Consider the following 23,169-nt stretch of genomic DNA (forward strand, 5'->3'; position numbering starts at 1 on the left):
AGCTTCAGTATTCTGTTCTTGGGAAGACTAACTTGACGTTTTTGCTTGAATATTGCCTGGTATTCAAACCTTCATCACCCATACAGCTTGTATTTCCTTGCCTCTGGAAGACTTCAGATTGCTTATTAAGAATGAACAGACGTTGCTAACTCATCTTCAGTCTATTCGTTGCAATTGAGTTCCAGTCTTTTATTTTTTATTTTTAATGTCATTTGTATTTTATCCCTAGATATTAATGATTGTCATGGGCAGTGTCAAAATGGAGGAACTTGTAAGGTAAGATTAAATGCATTTGTTTTGTTTTCTTGTTTTGAGGTGCTCTGGAGCTGCTCCTCCTTAAAATTCAACCTATGGCCCAGTTCACATGTTAATGCTAATCCAGGCTTCCTCAACTTCAGCCCTCCAGATGTTTTTGGCCTACAACTCCCATGATCCCTAGCTAGCAGGACCCAGTGATCAGGGATTATGGGGATTGTAGTTCAAAAACAGCTGGAGGCCCAAGGTTGGGAAACACTGCGCTAAGCCATATTATGGTTTAGTTATATGCTGGAAGTCGATCAAAGTGACTGGGGCAACCAAGTCAGATGGGTGGGGTGCAAATAAAAAAATATTACTATTATTACTACTGTGAATGAGCAGCTGTGCAGGCTCCTGGAAAGAAAATTGCAGCTGCTTTGCTTCTCCAATTCTGCTGCTGTGCTGAGTGAAGTCATGGTTTGGTTTGAAGTGTTGCCTTAACCCAGATTCCTGGTTTCACTCCCCCAGACAAACCACAAGCTATAGCCAAGGTTTATCCTATGGGCTTACAGTTCATGGTTTGTCTGGGAGATTTAAGCCATGAGCCTGGGTTCACACTAAGACAGGCATGGCCAAACTTGGCCCTCCAGCTGTTTTGGGACTACAACTCCCATTGTCCCTAGCTAACAGGACCAGTGGTCAGGGATGATGGGAACTGTAGTCCCAAAACAGCTGGAGGGCCAAGTTTGGCCATGCCCTCACTAAGACAACCCATGGTTTCACTCAGTGCAGCATCAGAACAACTGGAGGAGGAGCTAAGTGACCATGATCTCCCCTCTGGAAGCCCACACGTTGGCTCATCTTTGCCAAGCCATGGTTTAGCTTAGCTCCGCATCTGAATGAGAACACGACAGAGCAGGTAGCACTGGTTGTCGGACTTGGAACTGCCCCTCACCTTCCAGGTGTTGTTTCCCTGTAATTCCCCACTCTCCTCTTCTCTCCACTCTAACAGCTCCTCAGGAACAGTTTGAGTGTTTGGGAGGTCTGCAATATATTTGAGCTGTTTTTCTTCTGGCAGCATTTAGCCTTGCATTGATTATCACAATATATTTTAAGTTGCTTGTTCATTGCTAGTTTAAAGAGTAAATCAAGCCAGCCTACACAAAACCATATTTGAGGGCAGTGACGTGGGTTTTCTGGAAAATTTGGATAATTTGCATGAGAATTTTTTCAGATGACAAGCTTGCTTTATATCATAATTTGCAGTTAGCAGCCATTTGTTGTTGCTAAAGAACTTGCAAAACGGGGGGAAATTCCATCCCGCGTCACTGAGGACCTCCTTGTATCATGCTGCTTGTTGTGCTTCACATCCCATACACGCATATTTCTTTTTTGGGAAGTTGAAAATTATGCTGATGAAGGGATAAAAGCCACAAACAATCTAAATAAATGGGGTACTATGTAGCCAACCTGAGTGCTTTTGAAGCACAATTGATTTCAGTGGGAGCAATTCATATCCCTTCCATTGAAATCAAACGGACATATGTCTAAATTTGGTGGATTGTACCTGAGTAGTTATTGAACTGTATGTGCCTACTATTTTGGTTCAGACTTGTTTCTTCGAGAGCAGTTAGGTAGAACTCTGTCCACACTGACCCCTTCCCTTTCTGTTAAAAAAAAAAAAAGACTGTTGACTTGACTTTATGGTACTAAGATTAGGTAGGAATGCTGCTGTTAAATGATTCTTGGAATAATCAAGAACATTTGAAGTATGGTCCACATGTTAGCATTTTGAATGGCAAACGGGAAGAACTGTTCCTCTGAAACGTTCATAGGATGGCTTTGGAGCCAACTGATTAAGTTAGTAGTACTAGGTGGCATTTGTCCAAGAATTCTAAAAATTCAAACATGAAACTGCTGAGCTACTTACTCTGGTATGTTTCTCTGTGTCATCAGTCTCTGTACTACAGGGTTGGAAAGCAACTTTCTTTCTTTTAAAAAGGTTCTAGGAATTTATCCTGGAATAATAAGCATGATTTTAAAACTTAGCTTTTTCACTTTTAACCAGAATAGCTATGCTAGGGGGTTTAAAAGTGAGCATAGGTTTGGTAAAAAAAAAAACACCTAATGTGATTTACATGGATAACCAATTTGGATATGTAATGAATGTAGCCATTTCATAGGTGCAGTTTTTTGGATGCACTGCAAGTGGTCTTCTCCTGAGAACATAGTTATAAAGAAATGAAATCTAGCAGCGGCTCATCAGTTTGTTAAAAGGCAAGAGGCAGAATGTAGGCCTATAAGCAGTCACTTTTCACAGTGTGGAGAAGTGAACATCCAGCAGGCTCAAAGGAAGCAGGTAGCCCCATGGGTCTAGATTTAATCTCTATTGGAGAATAGCCTCTACCAAAGGCGTCGTGGACTTTGACAAAGCACAAACTCAGGTCAAAAGGGAGAAACATGCTAAGAGGAAGGCATGTTTGGCAAACCCTCACCTTGATCAGCTCCCTCCCGGAAACCTATGTCCCTACTGTGGAAGGATGTGTGGATCCAGAATTGGCCTCCACAGTCACTTGAAGACTCATTGTTAGCACCATATTCATGGAAGCCAATTTTACTCGGCTACGAGTGATCACCAAAGAGAAAGAAAGAGATTAAAAGCTATAGGAGAATGGGCTTAGGAGCCACTCGTTCTGTACTAAAGCATAATTTCGTTGTTAATCCAGATGAACCTTGCCTCTCTTGTTTAAAAAAAATGAAATGAAAATTTGTGGTTCTGAGATTCTAGTTTCATTTTATTTGAAGAAAATGATACGAAAGTCTGTTCCCAGTACCTTCTGACATAAGCGCTCTCCTTTCGATCTTTCGTTTCCCGTAGGATGTCGTGAATGGTTACCACTGCATGTGCCCCCCTGGTTTCATAGGAAAGAACTGCGAAACAGAAGTTGATGAATGCATGAGCAACCCATGTCAAAATGCAGGGCGTTGTGAGAACTTGGTGAATGGATTCCGCTGTCTCTGTCCTCAAGGCTTCTCAGGAGATCTCTGTGAGGTGAAGGATCCCTTGGCCTTCTTAATAGCTTTGATGGATTGAATTCTGGAAAGAGTCCTGTTATAATTTAAGCCCGAGCAACCCATGGCTGTGTAATTAGATAATTGCCACTCAGCTGTTCACTTTACTGTCCCATGTAAACAGGCAAACTTCTGCAGTAAAATCCCAGTAGCTATAGTATTTAAGGTCATAATATATTTGGAATAAGCACCTATTAGTTACTGAAAATATCAATGTGATGCTTTTTTATAGGGGTCTGATTTTTACACTATGTGCCTGCCACATTCATAAATGCTAAACTTTCATATGGGCTAGAAATCAGATTCCAAATTTAACGTGGCCAATTTGTGTGCATTCATACTGCTGTGTGAATTTTCTAATGTGTTTGGACAAGTATATTCTATTGTGATACGTTCCAGAGATAAATAGTGTAGCTTATCATATCCTGGGGGAATAACTAACTGCTCCATGTCTGGGTTTCGCTGCAGGAAAATTAATTTTTCATTAAAAGGATACAAATGCCCTTGCAATATTCCCCAATAGGGAGTGTTGAATTTCCCCTCTTTCATATTCCGAAAATGATATGTGATAGTTCTGAGAAAGATAGTTCTAACTCAAGAGTAGGTCAGGGACAACTTCCGCTGTCTGCAAAAGGACTTTTCAGGTGGACATAGAATAATAGAATTGTATATTTCATTGAAAGTTTTCATCCAAATTTCAAATCTAGGAACTTTTATCAGATAGGTGCCATGCTTTTTCTATGTCTGCCTTGCTGACAGGTAGATGGTGCTTAAAGTAAATGCAGTTGGTATTAAGATTAATAATTTCCTTAAAAGGATTTGTCTTTGTAAATGCTTACATGGTGCAAGGCTTGTTTAAGTTTGTCCCTTTTCATCACCATAATAGTAACAAATCAGCTTTAAACCTCCTTGCTTAAATGTACACACAGAATTAGAAGAGCGAGCCTTTTCTCTCTCCCTACAATCTGAATCCCCTGCTAAATTCTCCCAATGGCTGTGTCGGCACATGCTTTTCAAACATTTTCCCATCTTGCAGAGAAGATGCCAGCCCAGGGGGAAAAAAATGTTGGGAGATTCTCTGAAAATGATACATGTAATCCCTATCTGTATATTGCATTTTACATAATACGGGGGGGGGGGGGAGAGAAGTCATTCTTAACGTAGCAATACACCCTCTCGTCTTAGCAAAAGTGACACTCCGTAATTTATGCTTCTGGTGTAAACAAAAACTTGATTTGGACTGGAAAATGCTTTTGTTACTGGAAAGCTACATCCCTTATAATTGTGTGCAACCAATTTGTAAAGACTGAAGTAACTGCAACAATTTTAACATGCAACGTTATGTGTTGGCATACTTTAGGAATGTTAACCCATGTTGTCTTAAACTTTTTGCAGCTTGATATTGATCTCTGCAAGCCTAGCCCTTGCCAGAATGGAGCTAAATGTTATGATCTGCGAGAAGACTATTATTGTGCTTGCTCCGATGACTATGATGGAAAGAACTGCTCTCACCTTAAGGATCACTGCAAAAATAATTCGTGTAAAGGTATATTTGTCCTGTAAACCTGTTTACTTGGTAGTAGCTAAGTACCTACCATAGAAGCCATATAAAAATGGACATCTTGCAGGAAAGGTGGCTGTTGGTTAAATTGCTGTTTTTCTTAATTAGTGTGACAAGTCTTGCAATCTTAAAAATGTAAAAGCAAGCAATACAATTTGATTTTAGCAGTAAAACTAAAACTCTAGGAAGGAAAATAGAACAAGGTACAAAAACTAGAATGTGCCATCCTTCCTATGGAAAATTAAATGAAAGGGGGAAAACGTCGCCTTCTTTCAATGTACACTTGTAGGCCCAGCTCTCAAATCTGCTTGTGAATGAAGTTTCTTAGAGCATTCTAAATATGCCTACTAAATATTAGGAAGACTTAGTTTAATGAAATGCTGTGCGCTGCAGGTGAAAAAGCTGCATTGGAAGGTGGACTGTATGCAGGATCTGTTTTGTTTTATTTAAAAGCCATATGTCTTATTCTTAGTAATAGACAGCTGTACAATAGAGGTCTTCACAAATGCTACCCGGAAAGGCGTCCGATTAATTTCCTCCAGTGTATGTGGACCCCATGGACAATGTGTCAGTCAACCAGGAGGCAATTTTACTTGTGCCTGCGAGAAGGGCTTTACTGGAACATACTGTCATGAAAGTAAGTGGCAGCGGAAAAAAATATTTTATTAAAAACTAAGCTGGAATGTACGTTGTTGCTGTTGCTGCTGCTGTTATTTCGATTTATATGCCAACCTTTATCAAAAGATCTCAGGGCGGTGTACAGCATTAGAAACACATTTGTTTTGAAACCATTTAGAGGGAGAGCTTAGGCTCCTAATGGGATTTAAAGGATTTCATTCCTAGGTCATTGGTTCAAGATTCAAAGCTTGATCATGGCAGACCATTTCTATGAACAGGAAAAAGGCAGGTGTCATACCACAGACAAACAACATTGTAGTGCAGATATTAAATGGCAGCTACTTCCTCCTGAATTCTTGAAGACTGATTGGATAATTAGTCAAACGCCATGGTTCACCGGGTGGTTGTTTCTATTTCTTTAAAAGATGCCTGGGTACCATTTCAGCAGTTCACAGCAAAACAATCACCTGTTACATCCACACAGAAGGCATATTGTAGTCAAACATTGGTTCTATTTGGCCACCACCCTAAAAAAGTGTATTAGTGGGTTAAACCACAGAGCCTAGGACTTGCCGATCAGAAGGTCGGCGGTTCAAGTCCCCGCAACGAGGTGAGCTCCCATTGCTCAGTTCCTGCTCCTGCCAACCTAGCAGTTCGAAAGCATGTCAAAGTGCAAGTATATAAATAGGTACCGCTCCGGCGGGAAGGTAAACGGCGTTTCCGTGTGCTGCTCTGGTTCGCCAGAGGTAGCTTAGCCATGCTGGCCACATGACCCGGAAGCCGTACGCCGGCTTCCTTGGCCAATAAAGCGAGATGAGCACCGCAACCCCAGAGTCGGCCACAACTGGACCTAATGGTCAGGGGTCCCTTTATCTTAGATCAGAATCTACAGGAAGATCTTGGGGAGATTTGTAGTAGACTAGCAAAGGTTTCCAGCTTTCAAATGTTTAAAAATAGCAACTCCCCCCAAAACCAGCTGAAACAAAGTTTGGAGAGGACTGGAGATTTGTGTGGCAGAACTTGGAGGTTAGTTCTGGCATTGAATAAATTCTAGACTGAGCATGTGCGCAGAAGCATCCTTTTCCTTTGTGTTCTTTGTTCCCTGATCCACAACTTTACACCTTTCTCCAGTTGAGCTCCTGGTACCTAAAAATTATTCCCATCTCTGTTCTACAAGTTGACACACCTTTTCCAGCTGGAGCAATCATGACTTTCCTCAATAGATGAACACTCTTCTGGTGGCATGTCACACCAAATAAAATGGTTCCAGTGGTTGATTGTGCATTGTCTTCCTTAGATATCAATGACTGCCTTGGAAATCCATGCAAAAATGGTGGGACCTGCATAGATGAAGTTAACGATTTCAGGTGCTTCTGCCAGACAGGCTGGGAAGGAAAACTGTGCGATATAAGTGAGTACAACGAAATGTTTAAATAGCAGAAGTAGTCATGAGTAGGGATGAGGCAGAATTTTGTTTTGGTTCACATTTCAATGCAAATCTACTTAATTCACGTGTCCTAAAAATGCAAGCTGAAGTACAGCTCTCCTTCAGAATTCACACTTCTTCACATTTTACACTCTTCAGTTCTGCAATCAGATAATCTGTGGAAAAATTCATAGTTTAGGGTAGGTGCATAAAATGCCTTTTACTACAAACAAGTGGTGTGTAAATTTTGTTAATTGTAAAAATAAATCTAAAAAATATGTGGGTGAAAGTAACAAAAATGCATTAGGATTAATTGCTTGCAAAATGTGTATATCAGGGAACATTAAATATAAAAATGTGTACAGTAGGCAAAAGGCACAATAAAATTCTGATGAATGTTGATTGGAGAACTGAATTTAAGATTGGAAAAGTGAGAAACCTTGAGAAGCCAAAACTGACAACCTTGTCCATGCCTAGCCAGGAGACTGACCCTTACCTGCAGCCCACATTTTACTCAGAAGTTTACTGGAGCTTATTTCAGGAAAATAAGATTATAGCCGTAAACTTGTTTTTCATTTGACCAAGCGTTCCAGAGGGCATGCCTAATTTAAAAACACACACACCCCTAAAGAAAGAGGAAAATGGCTCTACTTATCCAGACTATAATTCTTAAGAAGAGTTTGTCTCTGTGATCTTGTTTGATAGCTCTCAAAATAGAAAAGGTTAATTCAGAGAAAACATCTCCTAAGTGCTACAGTACAATTTGTATCTTTCTAAATATGAACTATCCTTTATATCAGAATGATTTGACTTCTGTTAATTAAACGATATGTTATGACACCATAAACAATTCATTCTGGAGCATATAAAATAATTACCATTTGAGCAGAAGCCTGGGACCTAATTTTTACTGTTCCACTTTAAACACTATAAAGTGCTGTGTCTAGATCAAACTGATCAGATTCTTTATGGATGTGAGTACATTAAGACACTGCCTTTATATCGAATCAGGTTACTAATCCATGTTGCCCAGTGTTGGCTGCTGACTGGCATTGCCTGTCTACTGTGTTGGGCAGAGTTTCCTTTTCCAGCTCTACAGCATGAGATGCTTTAACTGGAAAGGGCAGGGGTTCTGGATGTGAAGCAAACACTTGTCTTACTGAGCTGTGGTCCTCCTATAGAATTAGCAGGGTTGGGAAAAAGGGGTGATGTAAGGTGCTGAGATTTCAAACGGTGATTTGATTCAAAAGACTTTCTGGTTTGGTGCTCAGGAGTCAAAAGAGCCTAGTCTATGGTTTAAAGTAGGATTTGCCTTCTGATTAAACTATAGTACTATATAAATACTGAGAGTCTTAATCTCAGGGTTGTGGGTTTGAGCCCCATGTTGGGCAAGTGATTGCTGGATTGCAGGGGTTTGGGCTAGATGACACTCCCGTCCAACTCTGCAGTTCCATGATTCTATTAATCTCATCTTGGCTTCGTAGGTCATTTAATACTGAAAACAGTTTCTAATTGCTGCTGCACAAGCCATGTTACTGAGATAGGCATCTCTCTTTTGGTATTCTTTTCAAAAATTAATTTCTGCCTCTTTTGCTAAAGTACTTCTTCCCTTGGAATTTTTCAGATTTCAATGACTGCTTGCCAAATCCATGTCACAATGGAGGCCGATGCATTGATTTAGAGAATGACTTCTATTGTGAATGTACAAGTGGCTGGAAAGGCAAAACATGCCATTCAAGTAAGTGTGCTTTAGATGGTATGGTTCAGCTCAAACCCAGAAGTTAAAGGAGGAAAGTATTGTAAAGTAACTGAAGTAGCTTTGAAGGGACTCTAAAGAACTGCAGAAAGGGATTTGATGAAGAGAGTCATGTAGAAACAAGTCCAATCACTGTCTGCTTTTCCCCAAATGAAACCACTAAGTTAAAAAAAATAAAAAATTGGCACACTATATTGAAGCTGAAGAAAGAAAATTTGGAATCCTGTCATATCAAAATGAAAACTGCAGCTCTGCCCAATGCTTGTGGCATAATTTTATGAAATTAAAACTAATTTCAAACTGTCTTTTGGAGCAATTACTTCCACGGATGAGTGAATCATTTATATATAGATCTACTCATTTAGGTTTGTTAGCTCCATGCCATCCTGGAACCCCCTGAGTTGTTCCAGTGCATAAAACAAACACCCTAAAGAATAAGCTCTAAACATTTTGGCTCGTAAGATTCCATAGTAGTGTATCTGGCTCTAACAAAACATTCGTTTCTGGTTCCTAAAGCAAAAAAAAAAAGCAAAACTTGGACATGTGATTAGCTGCTTAAATTTGTTTTCATGGCTTTTTAGGCGAGTACCAGTGTGACGCGAATACTTGCACAAATGGAGGAACGTGTTACGACGACGGGGATACTTTTCGGTGCTCTTGTCCTCCGGAATGGAAAGGAAGCACATGCAACATTGGTAAGTGCTTAATCTGCTCAGTAATATATTCAGATTGGATGTACGTCTGCTTTGCTCAGGAAGCTAACTATAAACAGCCTGTGCTCCCCCCCCCTTCCCCAATCTCATTAGTGATCAGGGGAAAACATGGTTAGAACATCATAGTAAACGGGAACCCTTTACTAGTCTTGCTTTTGCTTAGCGAGCTCTCCTCCGTCACAAAAATCACAGGCGGTTTTGACTATAACTGCACAGGAGAAGAAGTAGAAATGTTTTTCTACAAGTTGGCTACTCTAGAACCATTTTGAAGCCAGAGCTGTGGGAAGAACCGCCATTTCTCTGAACAGATACAGTATGGGTAAAAACATATTTTGGCAACATCAAGCTATCGTTGACACATTTAAAATATAGTGGTACCTTGGTTTATGAACTTAATCCGTTCCTGACGTCCGTTCTTAAACCGAAGCCGTTCTTAAACTAAGGCGCGCTTTTCCTAATGAGGCCTCCCGCCGTTGGTGCCCTTCCACCGTTCGGCTTCCGTTTGTAGACTGAGGTGAAGTTCGCTAGCCAGAACACTACTTCCGGTTTTGCGGAGTTCGTAAACCAAGTAGTTCATAAACAGGGCTGTTTGTAAACCGAGGTACCACTGTATATAAGGTTGCAGGTTCAATGCCCATAAGGGATTGCTACATATTCTTCCATTGCAGGGGGTTGGACTGAAACATAGCACACACATGCTTGCAGTCAGAAGTGTGGTTTGTTGGTGCCAAGGGGGGCAGTGCCCAGACTACAGAATTCTCCCTGAGGGAGGCTCGCCTGCCTTTTTTTGATACTGGCTTTTAAATAACCTGCAAAAGCTCATTTCATTTTGGCAGGCTTTTGCTGACAATTGTAGTGTTAGGTTATTGACTATTGTATCGATTACTGTTGTAACCAGCATTGGGGTCTAAAAACTAAAAGGTGGGATTAAAATACGTTTCATCAGATTGATGCAGTACTAGGACTTTTGGCTTTCATATTTTTTATTTCCTATCTTCTTTTTTTTAACATTAAAGCTAAGAACAGCAGCTGCCTTCCGAACCCTTGTTTAAATGGTGGAACCTGTGTTGGCAGTGGAGATTCCTTTTCTTGCATTTGTAAAGAAGGTTGGGAAGGACGTACGTGCACACAGAGTAAGTGTTTTCCTCTTTTGTGTCAAGACTGACACTTCTAATGGCTGTAGATTATTCCGATTTGGGCCCAGTTCCCAATGGCTTTACTCACAAGGATCACGGGAACATGCAAACCCACTCACCACAACAAGCTGACAATCCAGTGAGTGAGTGGCTTTTACAGATAAAGCCCTAAATGGACTGCGGTATCTCAAGGACCTCCCCCCCCCCATGACCAACGTGGACCCTGCAATAATCATCTGAGGCCCTTCTTTGTGTACTTCCTCTATGAGAGGTCCAGAGGATGACAACATGAGAACCAGCCTTTTCTGTGATGGCTCCATGTTTGTGGGAGGCTCGCCTGGTAGCTTTGGTACATATTTTTAGGCACCAAGCGAAAGCATTTCTCTCTTACCAGGCCTTGGGCTGATTCTCTGACCTTTTAAATGTGGGGGTTTGGAGGGGAGGGGCTATTTGGTTTGTTTGTGTTTTTGTTTTGTTATGTATTTTGTGTTCTCACTTTGTATTTTTATGTTGTGAACTGCCCTGTGATCTTTGAATGAAAGGCAGTATACTACTACTACTACTACTACTACTACTACTAATAATAATAATAATAATAATAATAATAGTGTAGTAGTAGTAGTAATAGTAATAATAGCTCTTGTTCAAAATATCCAGAAAGCTCATGATTGCTTATGATTGGGAGTCCTGCATATCACCAGCTTTTGAGACTGAACTATATAAATCATGTCGGAATATTTTCCTTAGTACTACCTTGGGAGGCTTTAACTAGCATGCCAATATGCTGATTTGCTTAGGTGTGGCACAGTTTGACTTTGTGGCTCAAGTCGGAACATGCACAAAATGTTATACCTAGTCAAAAACTTCAACCCTGCATTGAAATTACATTTAATTGCCTCTGGTTAAGTTGTTAGCCCTCACCACTGTTTATAGTGCATGGAGCTACCATTTATTTATGCCTAAAACAGCTGGCTAGGAGAGAGAGGGAGGCTGTTCTGGTAGTGGCTCCATGTGAGGGAGCAGTCTGTGGTACCTGGAAATGACTTCTTGCTGTTCTTCATTCAGCAGCTATTCTAGAGCTGTTTAAACTGTTTCCTTACGCACTTCGTAAGTTGATTAGATAGGAGAGGAAGTTTCCTCAACACACTTCAATCTGGAATTTAGCTGCGTATTCGAAAGGTCAGTGGGAGGTGGAATATAGTTGAAAGCAAGGAAAGGAATCCTTAATTCAAATATTGTCTTGTGTTAAGTGGTCATTACACAAATTACAAGCCCAAAGCAGTGGCGTAGCGTGGGTTCTCAGCACCCGGGGCAAGGCAAGTAATTTGTGCCCCCTAACCCGTGGATTTGCGCCCTAACCCCCAGATGTTGCGCCCGGTGCGGCCGGCCCCCCTGCACCCCCCACGCTACGCCACTGGCCCAAAGTTCTAAATATGGGGTCCAGCCCTGATTACTTCTACAAGGTGTGGTTTACGCACATAGCCTTATATAGTGGGAAATGACATAAAAGCTGGTACTTGCTCAACATATCTTGAGAAATGAATTCAGAGGTCCCATCCCTCCTCTTAAAAGTACATTTGTTTTCCCTCATTATATTTTGATGGGCCTTACAATACAGTTCTCCTATATTGCTGATAGCCACATTTAAGAGTTGAAGTGGTTCCTTTACTGTCTAAAATATGTCATTTTTGAGGTTGGTAACTGATGTTTGTGTGCCACTATACCTGCAACAGTCATGTGACATTTCCATAGTGCTGTCATGTGATGAGAGCACATGTAATGACATTGGACACACACAACAGAAAACCATGGTTTAGTGGTACTCAGCAAGCTTCTAGGAGCCCAAGCAAAACCTTGGAGTTGCATGCTCTCCCATTTTCCTCCTGTACAGTCCATCTTCTCCTTCTACATATGAGAGGAAGACTCCTGAGTTTAGTTTTACTTTTAACATATCACTGTTTAACGTTTTTAATGTTTGAGGTTTTATTCTGTGTTTAATGTTCTGTTGAAAGCCGACCAGAGTGGCTGGGGAAGCCCAGCCAGAGGGGCAGGGTAGAAATAATAATTATAAAATAACAACAACAACAACAACAACAACAATTTGTTGTTATTGTTGTTTATTACAGACCAGGGATTCTGTTTTAAAACTCTATAGTTTCTAAATAAGCCAATAAATTAATACGAGTGGCATGCAAGAAAACTGTGTATACATAGACCTGCTAGATTAAGGTGCAGTTTTTAACCTGTGTACATAATTCAATGCACTGATTCAGTTTAATTTTCTTTGTTCAGATATTAACGACTGCAATCCACATCCATGGTAAGTACTCATGATCATTCTTTTTTCAAAATGTCCTGTTACAATAGCTGAATGTGAATAATCCTGTTAATCAAGGCTACTTAAGCCCTATACTGTAAACAATTGTGCTGGTCTTTCCAATGAACTTCCTGTATTTCTTTGCTAACTGGCAGCTCTGCCAATACGTATGCTCCTATGGAGCCTTGTTTCTGCTCCGTAGTGGTAATATGAGATTTGTAGTTTGAAAAGTTCTATGAAATTAGCCTAAAAAAAATAAAAATCCCACTAAAGCTATTAGGCTCATTCAGTTATAGGTATTTGGCATTTGTGTCAAGAGTAGGAGTTTAAAGTGGGAAGACGGTAACAAAGCAGAAAGCGCATAAGTGTTAACCGTAATGAATTTTGATATGAAAATAATACCAATGGTTTTATAATTGAGCATTTGAGGACACAGTGCATACGAAAGATTCCTGTGCCCATTTTGACTAAATCCTTGCATCTGAAGGACTGAAAAGGACCTCTTCCATCTAGTTGAACTTGTTCTGCCCCACATTTTTAGAAGCCAAGTTGTGAAGGTTTACATACATGCATACCCATAATTGTCGTCAATGAGACAGTGTGCTATGGATAGAAGATCTTAGACATATCTGGCTTCAAAAAAATAGTTCATACCATTTCAGATAAGGGTAGAAAGCTGCCTGCTCCGGAAGAAGTCTCAATGGCTAACTAGCTCAGTATCCAGTCTGACCCAATCAGCAGGACTTCCCAGCAGCATATATGAATGGCTAGTTGACCCTTAAGTGTAAAGAACCACCTGCCCATCCTCTTAAAAGCTGCCTTTCAGATGTTAGGGATGAGGAGAGAATCCAGAAAGCTGTATCTCCAAAGTGGACACACCCTACCCAATTACTCTGAAACCCACCCTTGCCAGATTTCTATCCTCCTGCAGATTTGCACATGAGGTGGTCTGACAGCTGCTTGTCTGTCGTCAGCTTTCGCTGTTTTTAAAAAAGGTAATTTCAACTGCCTAAGGGTGGCTAGCTAGCACACGGGGCTCCTCTCACCTCTCACTTTGAAATCAATGTAGAAAGCCCACCTGGAAGTAGTTGGTCTCGACAATATGCTGTTGGTCTCAGTTAACTTTATGTTCAATTTCCCCTGAGACTCTATAAGGGGGATTGGATGTAAAATGCACATATAATTTCTCCTGAGAGCCAAGGTGCATCATCAGAACTTCTCTGCTCGGGCGACTTGCTACATTGATTTCAATATGTGAAGCAGTAGGAGCCTCGCACTGTCACTAGCTTACCTTAGGCTGCCAAAATTATGTTTTTAAAAACAACAGAAGATAGGCAGACCCCTCGTAATCTTTTTATTAATTTGTACGTTTAAAAAATCTGTGCGCCGTTTTAGGGATTTATATGGATTTGTCCTCAAAAGCACACCTGGAAATGAAATAGGAGAGACTTTAGTCCCATTCCATTATGAAGCAGACAAACACAGATTTTGGCCCTGTGTTCATCCATAGCTGGGGAATACTGGTCCCGTGTCCACAGAGTGTTGTCCTCATATCTCTGTCACGCTTGTATTGAAGCGAAACAGTACAGACATCTAGGGAATGTTCTTGGGAGTGAGCTGCAACTGGCCAGTGCTCACTTCATATGTGAAGTTTTGATGTGTTTGCGTCTCCACTCTTTCCAGTCACATATTACCGAAAGGATGCATGTTGAGGATGCAAAGGCAACACATGCTTTCCCCATGTAATGTGCGAAGCATCCTTCAAATTATTCAGAGAAATAATTTCTATCCCTTCCTTATAGTCCTTATCCAGTCTTTTTTAAAAGTACATTGTTCCTTCCACAATCTCAGGAAAGCTGATTGCTATCTGCTTATTGAGCAGCACAGTTCTCCAGTGCCTCTTTGTCTTTCAGTATTCCTGCCCTGTGTATAATAATTAAGACTTTGGTGTACTGTACTTTGTCTACATGTTGCAAAGCTTCCAAGTCTTGTTCCCGGCCCGTGATGGTTGTAGAGTTTCTGGAACCTACTATAACTGCATTCAGAAGCTCTGCAGTCATAAGAACTTGGAACATGACAACCTTTTTTGATGCAGTAATCTAAATGTAATGAAACAAGTGGATTTTAAAATGTCAAGTTAGCTTTGGAATGAGTACACATTTCTAAAGCTGTGTCTTTGCTTAAAAAGCAATTGGTCTAAGAATTATTCTATATTGCTCCTTGTATTCTTTAACGCATGTCTGTCCCATTGTCTTTCCATTTTATTAGAAAATATGGGGTTTGAATGAAAACTGATTCAATGCTATCCTTAATATGCTGCTTCTCTTAATGGGAATAGACCCCCTCCTCTGTGCCACTGATTATTTGATTAACAATGTTTAATTGGAGAAGTTAAAACAATGCAGATGGTTTATTAAATGGGCGTACATTATGAATTAACTAAGCATCTTGAATCCTGCATGACTGAATAGTGAGACAATGTCTGTTGATACAAATAAAAGAAATTTGCATTTGAACAGGCCATTATGTACACAAACCCAAAGCTTCTTATCTCTCAGCTTGTGAAACTACCCTGACAGCCTTCATTGCAATGATAGGTTTATTATTTTTACAGTTACAATGGAGGCATCTGTGTTGATGGTGTGAATTGGTTTCGTTGTGAATGTGCACCTGGGTTTGCTGGTCCAGACTGCAGAATTAGTAAGTACCTGCGTAAGGAAAGGACCGAGGAGGTTGTGCCGTTGACCTGAACTCTTTGTTGCATTGTACCCTTTGAGTTTCAATGCATTAAGCATTCATCATCTGTATCCCAAATAATGAAGCAGAAGCTAACTGAATTATTCACAGATGCTGACCCTTACCTTGTAAAGAATGGTGACTGCTTTGCTTTGGGACAGAATTCCTTTCTTCATTTGACAAATGCAACTAACAGTGATTTGGTGTAAATTGTATTTAAGCTGTACACCCCAGCCCTTAGTGAAACCTTTCCTTAGACAGTATCCATAAACAAAGCATTGGTATTTTTTTTAATAGGACTTCCCCCTTGAAGTGTATCTTTACATGCATTTCACATACTAAATATATGCTGCTTGAAAGAAGTAGTAATGTTCTGATATCTTCCTCTAGTAAGAATGCATACTAAAAATGGTGTAACCTATCCTGAATCTTTTAGCGGCAGTACAACTCCAGTAGAACATCTTAATTCCTGGAATGCTCAGCAGTGTTGCTAGATCATCGGGACATAAATGTTAGCTAGCATGGGGAAATGCAAACAGAATTATCTGGGGGCATTTTCAGTGCACAGCCACAGGTTACACAGGACACTGACTAGTGGTTCTACAAATGAGTCCTCTTACTTTTTAGCATTCTGTAATACTGTATAAAGCCTGTTTTCCTCCCTTTCAGATATTGATGAATGCCAGTCCTCTCCGTGTGCATACGGTTCTACGTGTATTGATGAAATAAATGGCTACAGGTGCATTTGCCCCCCTGGGCGAGCTGGAACTAGATGCCAAGAAGGTAACTTAATGCTTTAAACTGAGAGCAATAAATATCAAATGCTGCTTCGCAGTGTCTTGCACAGCAGCATGAGCTATAGCTTATCTGTAAGGTGAACTTGGTATTCTCTCTTGGCTTGATCCAATACTTAAAATGAAAACTATTCCCTGTTCTTTCTCTCTCCCCCCCCCCCCAAGTGATAGGATTTGGAAAGTCTTGCTGGCTTAAAGGAACATCCTTTCCCCATGGCAGCAGATGGGATCAAGAATGCAACAACTGCCACTGTCTGGATGGCCACATTGACTGCACCAAGGTAGTTACATGAAGTTAAATGCTAAATCATTTAAATTGCCTATTCCTTCAAACTTTTCAACCCTCACCACACTCACGTGTCAGCTTCATTAATTTACTTCTATGACATTTTCAGCACATGGTTGCATTGAGAACTTCTACTCCCCCATCCCTTTGCTCCCTCCAAGTTTCACCTGATATGTACAGTGGTGCCTCGCAAGACGAAATTAATCCGTTCCGTGAGGCTCTTCGTATAGCGGTTTTTTCGTCTTGCGAAGCAAGCCCATTGACAGCTTAGCGGATTAGCGCTACAGCTGTCAAGCGGCTTCCAGCGATCAGCTGTTAAGCGGCTTATCAGCGGAACAGCTGATTAGCGGCTTAAGAAAAGGGCGGAAAAAGCGGAAAAAACCCCGCGGGGGGATGCAAGATTTTTTTCGTCTTGCGAAGCAACCCCATAGGGGAATTCGTTTTGCGAAGCACCTCCAAAACGGAAAACCCTTTCGTCTAGCGGGTTTTTCGTCTTGCGAGGCGTTCGTCTTGCGGGGCACCACTGTACCTGATATCATAAGCATTTAGAAATATTATAACTTAGGCTTGTTATCCGTCTTGCTTGGGAGACAGTGGAACAGGGGTCCCCAAACTAAGGCCCACAGACCAGATAAGGCCCGAGGGACTTGTTTATCCGACCCGCGGCGACCCCCGCCGCCCGCTCTTACCGGCGCTACGCTGCTCAGCTGCCCACTTCCAGGTTGGAGGAGCACCAGAAATAGCTTGTGCGCATGAGCAAACATTATTTGCACATGCGCAAGCATTATTTCCGGTGCACATCTGGGTCGGAGGAGGCCCGCGCACATGCGCACAAGCTATTTCCAGTGCTCCAACCCGGAAGTGCGCCGGAAATAGCGTGTGTGCGCGCGTATGGGCACGCGCTCTCCAGCCCGCCGCACAATCGGCGCTGGAGACACCGGCCCGAGGCGCGGTAAGTTTGCTGACCCCTGCAGTGGAATAATTCCTGTAATGATTGTATGCACAATGTAAAGGAATCAGTTTGATTTGAGTGGCATTGCTGAGCCTAGAAGTGCAAGTCTCGGTGCTTTGTAATAATCACCTGAGATAGGAGATGAGCATTACAGTCTACAAAATCTTCTGTGGCTTGGATTAGCTAGAAGAGAAGCCTCCTTGTTTGAACTACAAGCTACTCCATCCCTCACTTTCATGATTGTCCATTGTTACACGCTAAAAAACCCCTCTGCTACATTCTAGGTGTGGTGTGGGAGAAAATCTTGTTTGTTGACCAAACATGGGGACCATGCTAGTCACCAATGCTCCAGAGGTCAAGAATGCCAAGAGAAAATGTACACCAAATGTTTCCAACCGCCTTGTGCTGACTGGGGGGAATGCAGTGAATCAGAACCTCTTCCTGCCAACATCAAGTGTCCCCCCAATTCGGGTTACTTGGACAACAGCTGTGCAAGAATCACTCTGATTTTTAACAGAGACAAAGTACCCCAGGTGAGAATTTGAAGTCTTACGAACATCTTGACAGAGTTTCTAAGCAATGCACAACATTGAAACCTACAAATCTTGCTTGAAAAATATGCTGCTTTATCACTTCCAACTGCCTCGGTTTTTCAGACATCTGCCATGGAGTTCAGCTGAGTGATCCATAAGAAGGTACCTTAGACTGAGTTAGACCCATTGGTCCATCCAATGGGCCGATAACTGACTGTCCCTGGCTTTCTCAGTTTTCAGATAACAATCTTTCCATGGGATTGAACCTAAGGACTTTCTGCGTGCAAAGCATTTGCTCTACCGATGAGCCCTTTCCCCTTTGAGCTCCGCTGAGCAGAGAAGGAAAAGTGCTGCTTCTAAGCACCAGAATTACTCAGCACTAGTTAGTTCTGAAATAAAGGCTTTGCGTGGGTGCAGATTAGGGTGCAGCTGGTTTCCTCCGAGGAAAATCCATTGAGACTCCTGTGCCTTGGTTTGAGTTAGCTTTGGATTTAAAGAAAGGTGTGAATTGTTTGTTTTAAATGCTCTAATGCCTTTCAGTGCACTGCCCCAAAGAACGAACATCAGTGATAGATTGCAGTGTAGAGCTTTCAGAACGATGCAAGGACGCAAGCCAGTTTTGTGAAGGTTAAGTACAGGTGCTGTGGACCTTGGACTTTTCCCTGTATTTGCTTTTTGAAGTGTCTTTTAAACAAGCCACCAGCCTTCCAGTCTTTCAAAACTTGCCTTGCTTGTTAGGCCCTTATCTGCACTATGGAGTTTTCTGCAGGATGTTGGGTGTCCTCTGACTTGCCAGTGGCATCTTCAGTGGGCTACCATTCCTCCTGCTCCTAGTGAAAAGGAAATGCAGCAATCCCAAAGAGCGAGCACAACTTTAGGAAAGCTTTGGATGCCAGTCCATAGAAATTATTTATTACTATCCTTTATGCTTTCCCATCCATCACTGTCATCAGTCAGTGCAGCAGTTTGGAGTTGAGGTTACTTTATAAGTAACCAAAAGACCATTTCACATTGGATTGACCTGTAAAGTAAGCCAGTGTTGTGCTTTACCTTTTCTACCTATGAATTCACAAGACAAACACTTTTGTAGTGTCAGATTATTTCCTCCCAGCCTTGAGAATGAATTCTGTGGGGGAGGGAGGTCATCTTGGGAGGCGAACCCCCCCATTCCTTTTGTTCAGGTCTTCATTAATACCGCCTGTGATTTAAGGCTAACTTCAGTTCCCCTCCTATCTTCTCAGAATGCTCCAAGAGAATACAAAATGGTCCAATGAGAATGCTGAACATTGGAGCAGTGCTTCTAATGTTTTAAGTCCCCTGTTTGTGTGCCTGTACATCAAATGACACTGGGAGATTTGGAGCGAGCCTTTTTTCTACTTTACTGTTACATCAATTTATCATTTCTAAATTGTTCTGAAATTAGTGTGTACTTTAATTTTTATACTCCGGTTTTCTAGAAGAGTTGGTCTTTTTTTTTCTCTCACAGGGCACTACTGTTGAAAATATTTGCTCAGAAATCAGATATTTACCAGCCACTAGGTCCGTTTCTAGTGAGAGAATGCTACTGGTGTTGTGTGATCTATCATACTCCATAGAAAACGCCGTGGAAGTTGCTATTGTAAGTATTAAACTTATTTCTAAGTGGGAAAAATGTGTTGTCTGTAGTAGCCTTGATGAAAGCAGGTGTCAGAAAGACTCAAGACCCTGCGCTAGTTACCATGAGCTTAATCAGGAAACCAGTTGAAGACTTACTTATTAAAATATTTCTGTACCACCATGTCATAAAATATATCAAGGCAGTATACACTGAAACAAAACATCATTACAAGGTTTCATCGCTTAAAAAAAATAAAATACCAATAGTCGATTCAGGTGACAACTATTCAAAAGCTAAACAGATGTTGAGATGCATTGTTGGAATGCGGCCAAATCTATCAAAGAAACTGGCATAATGACAAGAGCAGAAGGGTTGGATGTGTGAGTGCGTGAGGCAGAGGGAGAATAGGGTTGAGACCTTCCTTGGGTGAGAGACAGAGGAGCAGAAGGCCTTCAGTTCACAGTTAATGCAATTATGGAAGAGGGCAATGGATGTCTTGGGTAGGTAGAATCCAGGGAAAGACTGGGTTTAGCCTGGTAGCCACTATACAAAAAAATTAAAGCATTCCACTAAGCAATCTTTTGCTGCTACCCTGTACAGAGCCAGCTTCAAAACTCCATTGTAACATTGCTGGTTACACTAAGACAACTGCTTGAGCAAAACAAAAAAGCATCAGAGAATGAAGAGAAGTACTTGAGATTTGTCTTCAGCCCAAGAGCTCATCCATACTTTTAACCCATATCTTGATCAGATTGTGTACCAATCAGTTCCCCGGGTACAAGAGCTTTTCTCATCATAGCTGTGCCTTGCAAAAATCCCATCTGACCTGCTGAACTGAAGCTTGCTTAAAGCAAAATCTCTTCCAATTTTACACACATATGATACAATCTGATTCAGCAGGTACGACCTGATTTTTGCAAGGCAAAACAAGGAAAGCTCTCAGATCTTGGGGGGGGGGGAGTTAATTGGTTACACAATATGGGTCAAGCAAAAGTGTGGGTGACTCCTAGCACTCTGCTGCTTTTCTTAACTGCCATCAAATTGTTTTATGAATTGTTTTACTGATTGTAACATTTAAGTTACTGTGTATGCCTCTTTTGGTGGTGGAACAATGGGATACATGTTTTGTGTGTTGCTAGTGGTGGTTATTTGTACCTCGTGCATCTGACTTAGCGACTCCAGGCTGCTTCCAACAAATATACAAACATAATAAAATACATATAATGCTGGAGTCAAGTGTGAATTGAGAGAGATGCTGCTACCTTTTCTTTATTTAGAAGGAAAACATTTCAAGTAATGTAACAAATCCTGGCCCATTGTTTTCCGTGTGGCAAAGCAGTTACGATTACAAACACAGCTCTATGTCCTCGCTGTTCCTCTGAAATTGGAAAGTGACTTAGGACCAAAGACTGCTGTTGATGGAGGAGATCCTATTTTGTTTGCGTGTGTGTGTGTGCACGCGCACACACAAGAGAGAAAGACACTTAAAATCAGGTGTGGAAGTCTCCATTTTTTTTTCATTGCGGCAGTGGTGCCAGGGAAGAAGGCATTTAACCCTTCCTGTAAAGAATTAGCCATAGGGTGAGGAAACTGTGTGAGCCTCTGTTTCTTCCCCCACCCCCGCTTTTGTGGGATTAATAGTAGCTTGTGGGGAGTTTGCACAAGGGAATATCTTCAATTACTCTATTCCCCCGGTAAAACTGCTCTGACACACATATACACCACAGCTGTTTTCAACAAACAAAAACCAGATGGGCTAGCCAAGCACGCATCTCTTGTGCCGCATCTGTTTCAGGATTTGATGAGTAGTTGGTAGGCTCATTGGGAAAGCTACATAGTTGGCCCTCTCAATACATGGAGCTGGTCAGAAAATAACAGATCCTGCTTGTCTCTGTCAGCCCTTAGTGCCTTCATAGGTTGGAGAAGGGAAGAGCAACGATTATAGGATATACACGTGAGCAAGCTAGAGGTTGCCCTCCTAAACTTGGTTTCTTTCTACTTGCAACATGAATTGCCTAGGAAATAAACAGTTACCTACAATTGGGCAGTTCAGAGTTTGGTTGTAGACTTCCCCTGCTGCACTGCTTCTGTTTAAAAATTGGTTAGTGAAGTCACCATGAAATTGCCTCTGATGCCTCTGGCAGAAAGGTAAGGTGAGTTCAGCTTGGAAGAGGGGAATGAACTTGGATTCCCTAAGGCGGAAGGCTGTTAGCTGTCACCTTCCTTGTTATTAGGGCAAGGGAAAGAGGTCCTCGCGCCAGAAGGTGTAGTATTGGCCAGATATTCTTAGCTGCTCTGCTACATCTGCAGCTAAAGAATACTCTGTGCTATGATGCAAACTGGAAAGCTCACGGTTATATATATCAGATCGTATCATTAGTGTAGATGCCTAGTTGGATACCTTAAAAGCCTCCAAACGATGACTAAGTTTAGCTCAGAGGTGTAAGTAACACGGAAGTTTGTCATGTGTAACTTACCCATACTGCTCTTAATGGGCAGGGCGCACAATGCTAGCATAATATTTCTATACTGGCATCAAACCAGCACTCATCCTTTAGCAGCAAACTGGGATTCTCAGGTTCTCAGACTTGAGTCTGGTCCCCTAAATATAAGGTAACATGGCTATTTTTTTAAAAAATACTTCATTGTAAACTTAAGTTTCCTGTCTGTTTTCTCTGTTCCCAGTCTTTCATCTCGCATCAAGAGGAGACTGATAACAGCCTTATTCAGAATGCAGCCAACACTATAGTAAACACCATTACAAAGCGACAAAACAGTACAGTTATGCTGGCAGTAACTGAAGTCAAAATAGAGACCATAGTGGTTGGGAATTCTTCATCAGGTGAGTTGTGTGTGCCTTAAGTTTTGGGTTATTTGATGGCATAACTCAAAAGTTAAGCTGTGCATTGCATGCCATTCCACGAGGCTTTTGTGAGACGGTTTTTGTTCCGTTTTTACACCACAATGCAGCTGCTGAGGTTGCAACTTTGAAATGGAAGGAACCTCTTGCATAGTCGTCGCCCCCCCCCCCCCCCGCGCGCGCACTAAAAATAGTTTCCTGGAGGCTATTTTTACCTCCACTAGGAAAAGGTACCTGTGTCTTTTCCCTATTAGGGGTAAAATTAGCTGAGGGGGGCGATTATTAGCAGGAAAATGGTGCAGGGTTTAAGAAGCACCACTCTCCCCCACTCCAGCTGGTTTTCTACCTCAAATTGAGGGGCTGCATTGTGTAAGGGGTGTGGGCAAGGAAGACCAATAAAAATCATAACGCATAACATTATGCTTCGCTTTTATTCATGCAGTGAGCAGTGTTAGATACAATTTCAGCCCGCTCCCCCTTTCTGGAACAAGGGCCGTGTGATTCAGAAGAGGGCCTGCATAACTCTGCAAGATTATTCTTGCTAGCTGTGCCAAATGTGGCTGACTAGTACAGAG

General features: G+C 41.6%; 1 protein-coding gene across 2 annotated transcripts in view; it reads left to right on the plus strand.

Moving 5' to 3' along the window:
- JAG2 (jagged canonical Notch ligand 2) overlaps positions 1-23,169 on the plus strand; it is an 87,898-nt gene that overhangs the window by 60,000 nt on the left and 4,729 nt on the right. For both annotated transcript variants that reach the window (XM_081909306.1, XM_081909307.1), the window contains 15 exons: positions 230-276; positions 3,116-3,289; positions 4,705-4,855; positions 5,343-5,507; positions 6,786-6,899; positions 8,539-8,652; positions 9,252-9,365; positions 10,400-10,516; positions 12,812-12,839; positions 15,451-15,536; positions 16,242-16,355; positions 16,532-16,647; positions 17,889-18,137; positions 19,624-19,755; positions 22,420-22,576. In XM_081909306.1, the coding sequence (XP_081765432.1) occupies positions 230-276; positions 3,116-3,289; positions 4,705-4,855; positions 5,343-5,507; positions 6,786-6,899; positions 8,539-8,652; positions 9,252-9,365; positions 10,400-10,516; positions 12,812-12,839; positions 15,451-15,536; positions 16,242-16,355; positions 16,532-16,647; positions 17,889-18,137; positions 19,624-19,755; positions 22,420-22,576 (1,878 nt within the window). The remainder of the gene's footprint in view (positions 1-229; positions 277-3,115; positions 3,290-4,704; positions 4,856-5,342; positions 5,508-6,785; positions 6,900-8,538; positions 8,653-9,251; positions 9,366-10,399; positions 10,517-12,811; positions 12,840-15,450; positions 15,537-16,241; positions 16,356-16,531; positions 16,648-17,888; positions 18,138-19,623; positions 19,756-22,419; positions 22,577-23,169) is intronic.

This window comes from Podarcis melisellensis (assembly GCF_964234715.1).
Source record: "Podarcis melisellensis genome assembly, chromosome: 1".
Lineage (NCBI taxonomy): Eukaryota > Metazoa > Chordata > Lepidosauria > Squamata > Lacertidae > Podarcis > Podarcis melisellensis.